Source organism: Protobothrops mucrosquamatus, unplaced genomic scaffold (assembly GCF_001527695.2).
Source record: "Protobothrops mucrosquamatus isolate PMUCROS unplaced genomic scaffold, P.Mucros_1.0 scaffold21, whole genome shotgun sequence".
NCBI classification, from domain to species: domain Eukaryota; kingdom Metazoa; phylum Chordata; class Lepidosauria; order Squamata; family Viperidae; genus Protobothrops; species Protobothrops mucrosquamatus.
The window spans coordinates 359,004-372,608 of NW_015386406.1; the positions used below are offsets into that span (position 1 = coordinate 359,004).

At 36.4% G+C, this 13,605-nt stretch overlaps 1 protein-coding gene across 2 annotated transcripts; it reads right to left on the reverse strand.

Moving 5' to 3' along the window:
• Positions 1 to 6,946: 6,946 nt before the first annotated feature.
• SOSTDC1 (sclerostin domain containing 1) lies at positions 6,947 to 11,676 on the reverse strand. 2 transcript variants are annotated; one of them, XM_015810796.1, is made up of 3 exons: positions 11,307 to 11,676; positions 7,996 to 8,407; positions 6,947 to 7,701 (listed from the first exon to the last, which is right to left on the reverse strand). In XM_015810796.1, the coding sequence occupies exons 1-3, from the start codon at positions 11,497 to 11,499 to the stop codon at positions 7,683 to 7,685; spliced, it is 624 nt and encodes a 207-aa protein (XP_015666282.1). In that variant the 5' UTR covers positions 11,500 to 11,676; the 3' UTR covers positions 6,947 to 7,682. The 2 variants fall into 2 exon arrangements, with proteins under 2 accessions (XP_015666282.1, XP_015666283.1); XM_015810797.1 differs by lacking the exon at positions 6,947 to 7,701 and having other exon boundaries at positions 7,968 to 8,407.
• Positions 11,677 to 13,605: the final 1,929 nt, after the last annotated feature.

A 13,605-nucleotide genomic window follows, 5' to 3' on the forward strand; every position in this document is an offset into this window, starting at 1 on the left:
CTGAGCTCACCTCCAGCGTCTCAGTGCTGGCAGGATGAGTCCTGAGTCTCCAGGAGCCACACTTCTCCGAGCTGCAAGTCCCCCTGTGGTGAGTCAGCTTGGCTTCTTAATCTGTTTGCCTTGCAGGCATCCCATCCTCGTCGCCGATGTTCTGTTTCAGGAAAAGAGGCATTGAGATGAAGCAACGAGTTCCACAGTTCTCCTTTATTGCAACACCAACAGAACAGGTTTTAAAATGGTGCGGCCCCCTTTTATAGCCCCCCTGCACAATACCTTGCTGGCCAATCATTGCAAAGGCTGGGAGCAGCCTTTCTTGTCCCGGGCATCCATATGGTCTGCCCAGGCCAATCGCTGCAGCCTGTGCCTGCTGGCCCAGAATACCTTGCTGGCCAATCATTGCAAAGGCTGGGAGCAGCCTTTCTTGTCCCGGGCATCCACATGGTCTGTCCGGGCCAATCGCTGCAGCCTGTGCCTGCTGGCCCAGGACATAACACTTCCAATGTCCCTTCCAGCTCTATTCTATTCTATTCTGATCTGGGACCGTAATAAAGATTGATTGAAAAACCTATTGTTAATTAATATACCATGTGTTACAAAGCTCCCCCCCCCCCAGACATGGTACTTTCTAATTCTTCAAACAGCATTGTAATTGGGGCTTTTTTTCCAAAGCTAATTTGCAGTTTGGTTTTCTGTTTATTGTAAACCACTGGTTCAAGTTGATGGGACATATTAAATGATATTGCAGCTTGGTTTACATTATGTGTGAATACTTGATTTCCCCATTTTTGTCACTGAAGTTCTTTTTTATTCTCTTTTTCTTTCATTTCTTCCTTCTCTCTTTTTATTTTTTTCTTCCTAGCATTTTTTCCTCAATGTTGGCTATCGCTATGATAAAATTTAGATAGGTAATATTAACAAATATAGGTATGTTTGATATTAAATTACCAAGTAAGTCTTTGACTACTTATGACTCCTAAGAGTCACTTAAGCAAGATGAGTGATGTGGAAATTTAATAAATAAATAGAATATTTTAATTCAGATTAATAGCTAAGTTTGTGACCAAGCAATCACCACAATAAATGGGTATCTATATGACTCCATTTCGGGATGTTCATTGTACCTTGTATCATGCACATTACCATCATTGGTAGATTGTACTTTTATTTATTTTTTTATATCAACCTTTCTCCAGACAGACAAAGGAGTCTGGAAAAAGGGTTTGTAAACTGCAGAAATATTTGTGTTGTCGACTTTGTTTAATAATGAATTTTCCATGTGTTTTCCCACAATCTCCATCATATTCAGTAGATATTTTGTGTGGCAAAATATTGTTGAGGTGTTATGACTAATAAAAGACTCAGAGATCCAGAATGAACATAACATTATGTTTAGAAGAAAAGAAATGATTTTAGATAAGTGTTTAGCATTCAATTATGCTTTCTCAGTTTTGGGACATCCAGATGACTATGTCTTAGTTTGTCACCTTTTTGTGTTTTTCTGTCACTTTCATATATTTATTACCAGAAAACATTTCTATTAAAGGGAAAAAACAGTAACTTAATCAGGTATATCAAGACAGTTGCTGTAATCAGAGCCCCAGCCCAGCATGCCCTTCCCCAAAAGAAGGGCTTCAGTGCACTGTTATAGTTGCCATCTTAATTTTTGCCCATTTGTATTTCAGGTTGCTGGAAGTATCAAAATATAAAAAGTTGCTGCTATCTACAATAATATAATAATACAAGCAAGGACAGAAAAAACAAAACCTGTTTTACATGATACTATTACATTGAATAATGGAGCCTTTTGATAGCATATTTTTTCTAATACAATGACTTGCTACAAAATCTGAATCAAATTAATTGTAGATTAGGCCACAAATCAAGGTTCAAGAAACCTAGGCAAATGATACACAGGTAATTGTAGATATACACAAATTCTAACTCTAAATTTTAAGCCTTAAGGCATTCTTGGGGTAAATCTTTTCTTAATTTTAATCCTGTTGTAAAATCTGAACTTTACATAAGTCTTAATTGCATGAAGTACTAGTGATGTGGAAGCAGTGCTTTTTGAAATAAAAATCAGTAGCATTAGCAACTGTCTCGGATGCACCACACACACATAAGGCAGGATTCAGCTTATGACATTTGACAGATATGTGAATACCGTATATACTCGAGTATAAGCCGAGTTTTTCAGCCCATTTTTGGGGCTGAAAAATGCCCCCCTCGGCTTATACTCGAGTCAGCGGCGGCGGCGGCGGCGGGGGNGGCGGCAGGGGTGGGGCGGCGGCCAGGGAGGAACAGCCAAAATGCCCCCTCGGCTTATGCGCGGGTCACCAATTTTTCCCAGTTCTCTGTGGGAAAATCGGTCCCTCGGCTTATACTCGGGTCGACTTATACTCGAGTATATACGGTAATTTGTGAAACAAGTTATTTGTACTTCTTATGTCTGATATCAGTAGAACTTAAAACTCAGTCCTATAAATCCAGATTTATAGTGCAAAATGTGCATGTATTCAATATGCATAGGTACATTGTGCATTTTATGATATTATCTTCCAAATTCTGAATATCCTTTGCTTTTAATTTTAGAAACTGGAAAGTGAGAAGCATAACAGCATTTTAATAACAATGCAGGGTGTACTGCCTTGTGTTCCATCTGTTTTTATTTTGAAAACATTTTGCATTTATATATGTTAAATAGGAAATAACTTTGAATTTAGGAAGGAAGAAGAGATGACAATGCATTCTTATTGTAATTTTTTCCTCAAAGCTAAGATTTATTGTGTTTCATGGAGTTTACTATACATTGGAGTTGGGTGGCAAATAAATTTGAATGAATGAATGAGTGAATCAATCCATAGTAAGTTTGCATAGAATCGTGGCTGCTTTCTGATGTAATGAAGATGCTTGGGCTAAAAAGCAAAGTTGAAATATGAAATTATTTGAAAAGTTGGCTCTCTTTCAGGAAACACTCAGGCAGGTTTAGTTGCAGGGATACTGCCGAAGCAAAAGGAATAAGCCCCGTGACAGAATGTCTGCCTGGCTCATAAATCTGCAGACAAATTTAAGTTTTAACCCGAAGCTACATTTATAAGTATGTCAGTAAAATTAAAATCAAAGCTTTCTTGCCTGGCCTGCAGGAAAGGAAATGCATCATGAAAAGAGAATGTTTCTTAGTACTCACCAATTCTTCTAATTTCTCGAAACCTTCCAAGTTAGCACATTAGCCACAAAAATTCCAGAGTGGAATGTGTTGAACTCACACATGATTAATGTGGCACTCTTTAAGGAAGGATGCAAAGATCAAGTTTAGGGAGATGATAGTTATTTATGAAGAAGAAACCTTTTAGGTATTTCCAATGGTATTATTTAAAAAGTCAGCATTATTCTATTACCTGTACTGAACTTGATTTGACATTTCAAGATTGCCAGATCATTGAAAATAAAGGAATTTTAGATGTTGCAATTTTTACCAATATGATTATTATCAGTGCTTTTTTTGTAAAAAAAAAAAAAAAAAAAGATGCCGGAACTCACACATGTCATACAACCCGCCTTGCCTACCCTACAAGGTTCCATCCAAAAAAGGTGCCGGAACTCCATTCTGGGCGTTCTATGACAAAAAAAGCCCTGGTTATTATTATTTTAAAGAGACAAAGCAGAACAGAAGAAAACAAAACTCATAATTTTTGTTGCAACAAAATAGCATGAAGATCATGTTTTAAATGAATATTTTCATACATTCCTAATGTATCTGTTACAATCACTGTATATTTGTATTTCATAGATTAACTTCTGTACCACAGGAAAATACATGATTTTTTTTTCAATACTTAGCAGAGGACATTTTTATCAACAAAAAATAGTTTACTAATAAGACTGACATTGTTTTTTCAGCATTAGTTCCTAATTTCATTTCAGTTCTGGATTTTTAACAATTAAGAGTAATCATTCCTTCCCTTAAATGTAACTAATACTTTTCAATGCACACTTTCTATTTCAAAACGGTACAGCAGCCTAATCGCAATTCTTTATCTATTACTGCAGACAGATCTGTTAACATTATAAAACCACTCACATTCCAGATATTTTATTTAAAAAAATGAAATGTGTATCAGATAAAAGCTAGTATTTTTCAGTAGGTAATATACTTAATATGTCGAGATGTCTTTTTAAATGCTCATTTTACTTTAATCAGAACATAGCTGAGATTCAGAAGGTAAAGTCACTAATTCTCGACATAAATAATTCTGGTACTGTACTAAGCTCAAAGGTCAAGCACAAGATTAAACCAAGAACAGAAATGCTGTGTTGGATCCAGACCATGTAAGTGAGCAAGAGCCCTTTCAGATATTTAAGCACAATTTATCCACCTTTCTTTTTTGCTATTGGCTCATTCCCATTCCTAACAGAATATGGGGCTCTTTCATGTGACATAGTGTCTACGTTCAAACAGGGTGATTGAGCCAGTGTGATTGTCCAAGTAGAAATACTCTTTATATATCAGTAGGTATACATGGCAGCACATGACTTGGTGAAATGGGGATCAGTCATCTAATTATCTCCCATCAATTGCAAAGGTTGCTTAAAGGTTATCACTTTTTGCTGCTTTTTTCCCAGTATGTAGAAGGAAAAAAGCAGCAAAAAGTGACAACCTTTAAGCAACCTTTGCAATACTACAGTAGTAAGGGACTGTCAGAATAACTTTGGAAAATAGGTTGAAGAGGAACCTCAGGCTAGACAATAGTTGGACAAATGATAGCTCACAGAAAGAATGGGGTTACAGAAATCATCTCAGAAGGGACTCTACCTAGGCAAGGGAGGAAGGAAATGCTTTCAGACTTGCAGGATTCCATTATTGTATCCTTACAAAAAAGATAGTGGTAATCAGTGCTTTTTTTCTCAAAAAAAAAAAAAAAGGTGCTGGAACTCACACACATCATACAACCTGCCTTGCCTACCCTACAAGGTTTCATCCAAAAAAGGTGCCGGAACTCCATTCTGGGCGTTCTATGAGGAAAAAAACACCTGGTGCTAATACTCATAGATTTGACTTGTTGTCTGGACTACCACAAAGAGCAGATTATAGTTAGCCTCTGATAAACAGAGATTATCCACCATATTATCTTTACAAGAAATTGTAGTTTTTACTTTATTTACTAAAGGAAAAGGAAAAGTTCAGTAACAAAATGCTGGGCACGGACAGAAATAACAAACAATAAATGGCTTGAACTATTAAACTATTAAGAATTACAAAACTTTTTTGAAGTCAAAGCAATTGACTGGATATTTTCTTTATACTAAACATTCTTGCCAAATTTCTAGTTCAAAGAGGTGTTTTAGCCATTTTCTTTTTTAAAGAAAATTAAGGTAAAACACAAACTCAAAAAAAAATTGTTAACAGGTTTTTTGAGAACACAGTATTTCTAGACAATCTCTGTACACATTTTAAGAATGGTCCACCCAAAACACCAATTAAGTGGGTAAAAATATCCAATTTGTAATCTACAGTTAGTCCACAACCCATGAGCACAACTGAACCCAAAATTTCCATTGCTAAGCAAGACAATTGTTAAATAGTTTTACCCCATTTTACAAATGTTCTTGCCACAGTTATGTGAATCACTGCAGTTCTTAAGTTAGTAACACAATTGTGAATTTAAATTGTGAATTTAGTTTCTCCGTTGACTTTGCTTCTCAGGTCGCATAAGGTGATCACATGACCTTGGAACACTGCAAACATAATAAGTATATGCCAGTTGCCAAGTTTCTGAATTTTGATTACATGACCATGAGGATACTTCAACAGTCATAAGGGTGAAAAACCTTTTTTTTTTTTTGCCATTGTAACTTTGGTCACTAAATGGTTGTAAGTTGAGGAGTATCTGTACAGAGAAATAATTGTTTAAGATTCAAGTCATTTTGGTAATCAAATTGTTTATAATTAAAATGCACAACTGTTTTGCAGCTATGGAAATGGCAGTGTTGCTTTTTTAAAATTTAGTGTGTGCACAAACCTTAGTGCAGGGGTGTCAAACTGCCGGCCTGCAGACCACCCCATTGCCAGCAATGGCAAAACCGTCCCAATACGTTGTACGACATCATGTGACATTGTGAGTTTGACATGTCTGCATTAGTGTATGTGGTGAATGATGCAAAAATGTATTGGAATAAACAGGAATACAGTTCTGTTTTTTTGTAGTGAGACTGAGGAGAATAAAAAGAAAAACTGTTGGCCATACCCAAGAATTTTAACAAAGAAAGCAAGAAAATGGCATGTTTTGTATTGTCAGCAGGTTGAAAACTCCAAATGGTATAGAAATCCTTATATCCACTGGTTACTGAATTATTATTCAAAATCAGTCTTTCTCTTGACTCTCTCTCTAAATTTGATACCAGGACAAAATAGCTTTATTTTTAAACAGGAATGCTTGAGTTCCTTTCCAATGAGGTACAAATGCAAGAGTGAATGTCAGATTTAAGGCCATGCAGTCATTCAATGAATCAGTTCAATTCACTTGTTGGTATGCCAATGCCAGCACAATTGTCTTCCATATGTGTATGGGCATATGACCTGGAAGGCTATTGAAGTAGCTTCCTAAATGTATTTTTCCTACCACTGAGCACATCATCCCATAAAAAAGGCTGGCAAGTGAAGTTCAATAGATGTTTTCTCTGTTGGGCAAAGCTCATTTTTCATACTACCTAAGTCTCCTGATGTAGGAAGGATGCAAGATGAATTATTGCCAGATTATTGTATGAATCAAATAATTGATTATGTAGCTCAGTACATTGGCTATGCATTATTAGAGAGTGAATCTTACATGTACTTTGTTGCTATCAATACTATCAACCTATAATTGTTCATACCAGTTGTTTTATTACATCATAAAAAACAAATATATAGTTATTGGATTTTTTTTATTTAAAATGCATGAAATTGACAAGTCAATCTTTGGACTGCAAAAAATGTATTTTACAAAGTATTTACAAAACATTTTTAGAATTTCTCACTTGAAATGTGTTTCTTTTTTTTAAGAAAAAGTATAAAGGTTAAAATATCTATTTACATTATCTACAGATATATTCTAATTTGGTAACAAATCATAGGAAAATATTTTGATGCTTGAAAGAATGGTAAAGATATCACAAAACCATCTTAAAAATATAAAGCATATTAAAATTCATTAAATAATTACAATGTCAAATAAATAGGTTTTATTCAAATTTCATTTTTTCTTGCATTATTGTTTTTTTGTTGTTGAGCAATTTGTTCATATAGTTATATTATGGGGAAAAATAATCCCAGGCAAATGACATCTTTTTTAAAAAAACAAATGTCTTAATTTCACCCTGATAAAATCTAATTAAAACATTTATTTTAAACAAGATGTCTGCTGCCAATAAAATATGTGATCTGGAAAGTGCCCCTGAAAAATTCAGAATAGCTGCTGTCTGCAGTATAAAATGTTTGACTTCCCATGGCAACAAATATTCATTTTATTTATTTAGATATGTGTATATAAACCAATAAACTGAAGGCTTATAGGCCAGCTTTAAAATATGAAGGGTCACATCTTAAAAAATCCTTCAGAAAATAATGCCCTTCTGAGTTTGGTCAAAACCACAAATGTATATATACCCAAATGTATATATACCACAACATAAGACGGGTTGTGTTAGTTCTGGGTCTTCAAACTTGGCCCTTTTATGATTTGTGGACTTCAACTCCCAGAATTTCTCAGCTGGGCACGCTGGCTGAGGAATTCTGGAAGTTGAAGTCCACAAGTCATAAAAGGGCCAAGTTTGAAGACCCCTGTGTTAGTTAGTGACATCTGTAAAACAGAGAGTCATTAATAAGGATTGTGTGTGTGTGTGTATGTATGTATGTATGTGTATATATACATATGTATATGTATATATATCCATGTGCATGCACACACATATACACACATGCACATATACACATCCCACATATACATTAAGTTCTAACTTGGAGACTGCTTCGTAGATTTACTGTTCTTTTTTCTTTCTTTATGATGTTGGTTTGGCTTGGCTTGAGTTGCTCCTTCAAAGTTATGACTTGATTCATTGTGTTGTCTTGTGTATCGTTTACACTTACAAGCTGTAACCACAGTTACTTTGTAGGTTCTTGTGGTTCCATCTTGACATTGCAGTTGAATCCTCTGGGTGCGAGTTTTGTCATTGACACATCTCCATTCCTGTGAGCTTCTTCTGCTCCAATACTTGGATCCATACCCTCCCCCAATCCAATTAGGTAGCACTGGCAAAGGAAGGCATTCCCCAGCACATACTAACTCTTTCAAAGGGTTTATGCTAGTACATTGACCATCTGAAATATATTTTGTTGATCTCAGTTCCCGACAGCCAACTTGAACTCGACCTGTCAAAAACAAAACAAACCCTTTCTTAAAGTTTTGTATCAGAGATAGCAACAGACATATCATCCATGTTTATTGAAGGTCATTCATATGGTATAACAGTTGCCTCCTCTCTAGATTACTGTATAGATGTCAGAAGATCCATATCAATTTCACTTCCAATGTCTTTATGCTGTTTCCTTCTTAATCATTCTTATTGCATGATACTTCAGTTACAAAAGAATTTAGAGCAAAATCTATGATTTCTCACATCACATATCACACTGCACACACATTGGACAGCTATACTATACCTTCAGCATCATTTTTCTAGAGTAAGGAATTCAAACTGGGAGTAAAATATAAGTCACCCAGTTCATATTACACTATATTTTGGAAGAATGGCAGGGTGGATAAGGATGCCAATTCTAATCTGTTACCACAATCAATAGACATTTCTGAATGTCATGGATGGATATGCATAATCATGTTTTCCTTATACATGATATGAGTCCATTACATTCTGGTGTCTTCTAGGTATGCATTTACCATATACTTGAAATTTGAAGCCCATTTTATCATTCTGGAGCATATGGTAGGGTTTATTTTAATAACCCAATAAAACTCAGGTTTGGAAAATTGGAGCTCTGCTTGCACCGCAGTCCTAATCTGAATTTCTGAGACTGAAGGGAACCATCCCAGACAAACAATATAGAAATATATGTAGTTTTCTCCCAAGCTAAGGAGATTGCTGTTAGTACTGCCTTAGCTACTGATACTATCAGAAATAACTTTATGCTGTAAGATTCCCTTTCATCTCTCTGCCTTTCATAGAAAATATCCTGGATCTCACTTCCAGCTGGATTTTCTCCAAAATACTGGATTTAAATGTTGTATGATCTTATCCTGCATGTTGGTTTAGTTTAATACATTATATTGAGATGAATCTAATCATAATAACTAAAATCTTGCATGTTATCTATAAAGGAACCTGAGACTACTTTGAGGACAATTCTTATAATTCAATATTCTTCATACATCTTCTTATATAGAGAGCTTTCTTTAGAGTGCAGTGATATAGAATTATACCACTGCTTGCAAGTGTCTCTCTTAAGACTTGAGTGCCCCTGCACAACCTGAGGCAATGTTATTTCATTTTTAAAGGCAACTGACATTGTACCAAGGTGCTGAAATAGCAGCAAATGCAGACATGTTTGTGCTTGCCTCCCTCTGTATATATTCTCATAGAAACAAGACCGGTCCTTATTTTCATAATTATCCCTTTGAAAGGAATGCACACTGTGAATTCCATCACACACCATCTTTCAGTCTTACATATTCTTAAAGTAAATGTTATCATAGAAACAAGAAATCAAAATAATTATTTTATAATAGGAACTTTCTTGATTAGCTGAACTACAACTCTAAATTCCTGGATCTGCTAACATTCTGGGATATTATTATGAATATGTAGCACACTTAAGAGGTCACCAACCTTCAGGACTCCTATGTTTATTTGTGAGAAAAAATAAACCAAATCAAATATGCAAAATTTATTTTTTGAATTTGTTAAAATTGAGTCCTTAGATTCTTCTATCAACATCATACCTTGAGAATCAGCATGTGTATTTTGAGGCTCGTTCAATGTGGAAGTTTTTCAATGTAAAACCTACTGGAATAAAACTTAGGTATGCACTGGATTTACATAAAGTGCCAACCTGACTGATTTAACATTATTTTTTCTCTTAAGCAGAGAGGGGTAGATTATCACTGGATTAAATGAGGCATCAGATACCCTAAGTAGTTTTCAAGAAGATACCAACTTAACTGTTTTCAGAGGATTTCTGCATGCTTAACTCAGCCAGAAGAATTCTGCTCCACCACTGTTCTTTTAAATATATGCCTGCATGATAAGCTTTCCTAGTATTTCTTTCTTTCTTTCTTTCTTTTTTCATTCCTGGGACAGTTTACTAACTGAATAACTACTGAGCTATTTTGGTAATCTTGCACTGACATGATAGTTCCTGTATCTTCCTTCCAGTCACCTTTCTAGAAAAAGTAGTTAAGCCTTTCTGTCACTGAAAAATGAAACTATTTCCTTTAAAGATCAAGATGTTCATAGCGTGTTCCTTTTATATTTTTTAGATGTAGGATGAGGCTCAAGACAGTCAAAAAAAATTCTGGTTGCTTATGCTTCTCTCTCTGAGCAAGAACCAAGCAAGTCTGCTGGGCCTTAGGTTGGAGGGTGAAGAGAAGATATTTTTCAGCTCCCCAAAGTTGGTTGATAGATGGATGGCTATATAAAAGCTTTAAATAAATAAAGTAAATAAATAAATAAAAATAATTTTTAAAGGAAAGTTGGAGCCAAGATGTTTGCACACCTGCTTATGTGCATCTAGATCAGTATTTCTCAGCTTCAGCAAGTTTAGGTTGGGGGATTTTGGGAGTTAAAATTCAAACATCTTAAGCTTGTTGAGAAGCACTCAGTGCTAAATCAGGATTTTTAATTAAAAGGAGGTGGCACTGGAACAAAACCAATGCTCTGTGGCTGAAGGTTAATGTTAGCTTTATGAAGTAGTTAGAGACAAATACTTGTCTCAAAAAGTGCGTGGTTAGCAAAAAGCGCTCAACGTTTCTATTTCCAACATAAAGAAACGGATATATAGCTAGTCTCCAATGCTTAGTTTTGGTAGCCGCAGAGTTAACCTTGAATAAAGCTATTCTTTGTGACACGACTGATCTCTTGGTCTGAATTCAGACTTGGGTCTCACGGGATGAATGAATCAAGGGTAAATGCTTGTACCTATCGCTAAGATGAACCTCAATCTGCCTTACTGGGAAATCAGAAAAGGTGTGCTTATTATTCTTCATTGCAGGGTCTTAGTGGGCATATGTTGAAAGCAGGGATATATATATACTTACTGTTCCGATCGAAACCTGCATGCCTGCCTCCGTGCCTCGCTTGATTCATGGTGTTATTGTGGCTGCTGGCCGGGACGGTTTTGACAACGTGGGAATAAAGTATCTCGGTCGCATCGTTTTTGAATGCCACGCAGCTTTTCAGGAGCGCGCAGGCCAGCAGAAAACTCGGGAGCTGCAAAGCGGCAGCAAGCATAGTCAGAGCAATCGCAGGGCCTCTTGGAACGTAAGTGCTTCTCTGTCTCTGCGGCCACTTCTTCCCCAAGTGCCGCCCAATGCTTGCGGAGTGCCTTTATATCGTCCCAGGGGTTTGGCGCTCATTCAGGTGTGAAGTTCCAGATGACAGCACCGCTCAGGCGAGGGTGGGATCCCCTGGAACAGCAATGGGGTCCGCTTTACCAATGGAAGCCTGCAGGGGTGTAGGAGGAGCAGAAGGAGGAGCGAACAAGTCAGTCGCGACCTCCCGCAGGAACCTTGGCTGGAAGTAAAGCGGCGATGTCTTCTCTTTGCCCTGGGCGGCAGCAATGCCCGCCCGGCTTTGCAGGGGGGGGGGGAATCATCTTGTCTGATTGGAACTCCTCTAACGCCGAGCTGGTTTGCTGCGTCCCTTCCTAATACATTTGCAGGCAAAGAGGATGGAAAGTTACCTGGAAATAGTTAGGCAGTGCTGTACTATAGAATTATATAATTATATAATTATATATATATAATTATATAGTACAATTTACTCCTCTAACTAATTTAAGGAATGCCTTGAGAAAGGTGTTACTAATATAGTTTTGATCAACACATAATTCTGTCAGCAATATTTGTGTTGGAATTGACTTCTTTTAAGATGCAAAATATCTGTGTGCTTCTCCTGCTGAGCATGCCTCCATTCTGCAACTTTGGCAGTCTAAGAACCTTTACTTGAAATCCAGTGTGATATTTAAGGTAGCTGTTGCCTGACTTCATGCCATAACTTCATGAATTACTTTTGCAGATTTGAAGAGTATTGCAATATAGTTCACAAGAGTTTAGTAGTCATAAGCTGTTTAACAAAGGAAGGGGAATTATTTTAATTAGTAAAGTTACAGATATTAAGTATTAATATCAGAATCATTTTCCTTGGTTCCTGTGAATTCACTACAATAGCAATGTAATTTTGTATTTGTGCAATTGCACAAATGAAGTTTCTGCCATATCCCATGTTAAACATACCATATATTGACACAGAATGTGTCTCTATCATGACTACTATATGTCTACACCAATTCTTTATCTCATTTTTTCCATTCAAGATCCAGTATATGTTGGGAATGGCATTTACTATTGACTTTATGGAAAGATTCTTGACTAACATTCTCACAGTAGTTTCGAGGTAACAGTAGTTTCCATTACAGTTGTCATTTCAAATGTCAAAATGGAATATCATCCTTAAAGCAAATGTGCAGACTTGCAGATACCCTAGTCTACTATAACTCAAAGCAGGCTGAGGATACCTACTTGCAGGTAAAACTGTCTGCAGAAAGGCAACCCAAACTAATATTTGAACCAAGCTAATATTTGAAGCTAATATATTTTAATGTATATTCCAAATGCACAATGAGAATAAAGGTCAGAAAACACAGATTGTGGACACAGTTTCCTCTTCCACAAATGTTAATGAGATTCATCAACAAAAATTTTAGACACCAATACATCTAGGGCAGTGGTATCAAACTGCTGGCCCATGGCCCGAATGCATCATGCCAAAATCGCGCCCACCCCATTGCCAGCAATGGGAATAAAGGCACGCTACGTCGTGACACATCACATGACGTTGCGAGTTTGACATCCCTGATCTAGGGTACTAACTCTTTCTAACCAAGTGCTTTCCTGACAACTCCCAAGATATAACTTTTCTATATGTTTGGCAGAGGCTAGTTTATATAATCTCCACAGCAAGTGTCATATATGCACTGTTTCTTCAATGTGGGAACCTGCCAAAGAAGGAAGCTGATTTTTGACATAATTCAGTGGTTGATTATTATGTGTCACTAAATCACTATTGTTTCTTAGCGATCAGATAGGAAAGTTTTCTCTATGCTGATTAGTCCTCAGTCTGATCCATTAGGTCTTCCAACAGTGGAGTCATCACCACTGCATTCAAAGTGTTTTGTTTTTTAATTTTCTCCTTTCTTCTTAGTTTGAAGCAAAAATGCCAGTGCAATTGCTATCAAATTATTCCCCACTCTGGAATGGTCTAATAAAAGATATCAATCAGCCAATCAATCAATTTTTATTATATTCACAGACCAGCAGCTTATAATAGAAATACAGC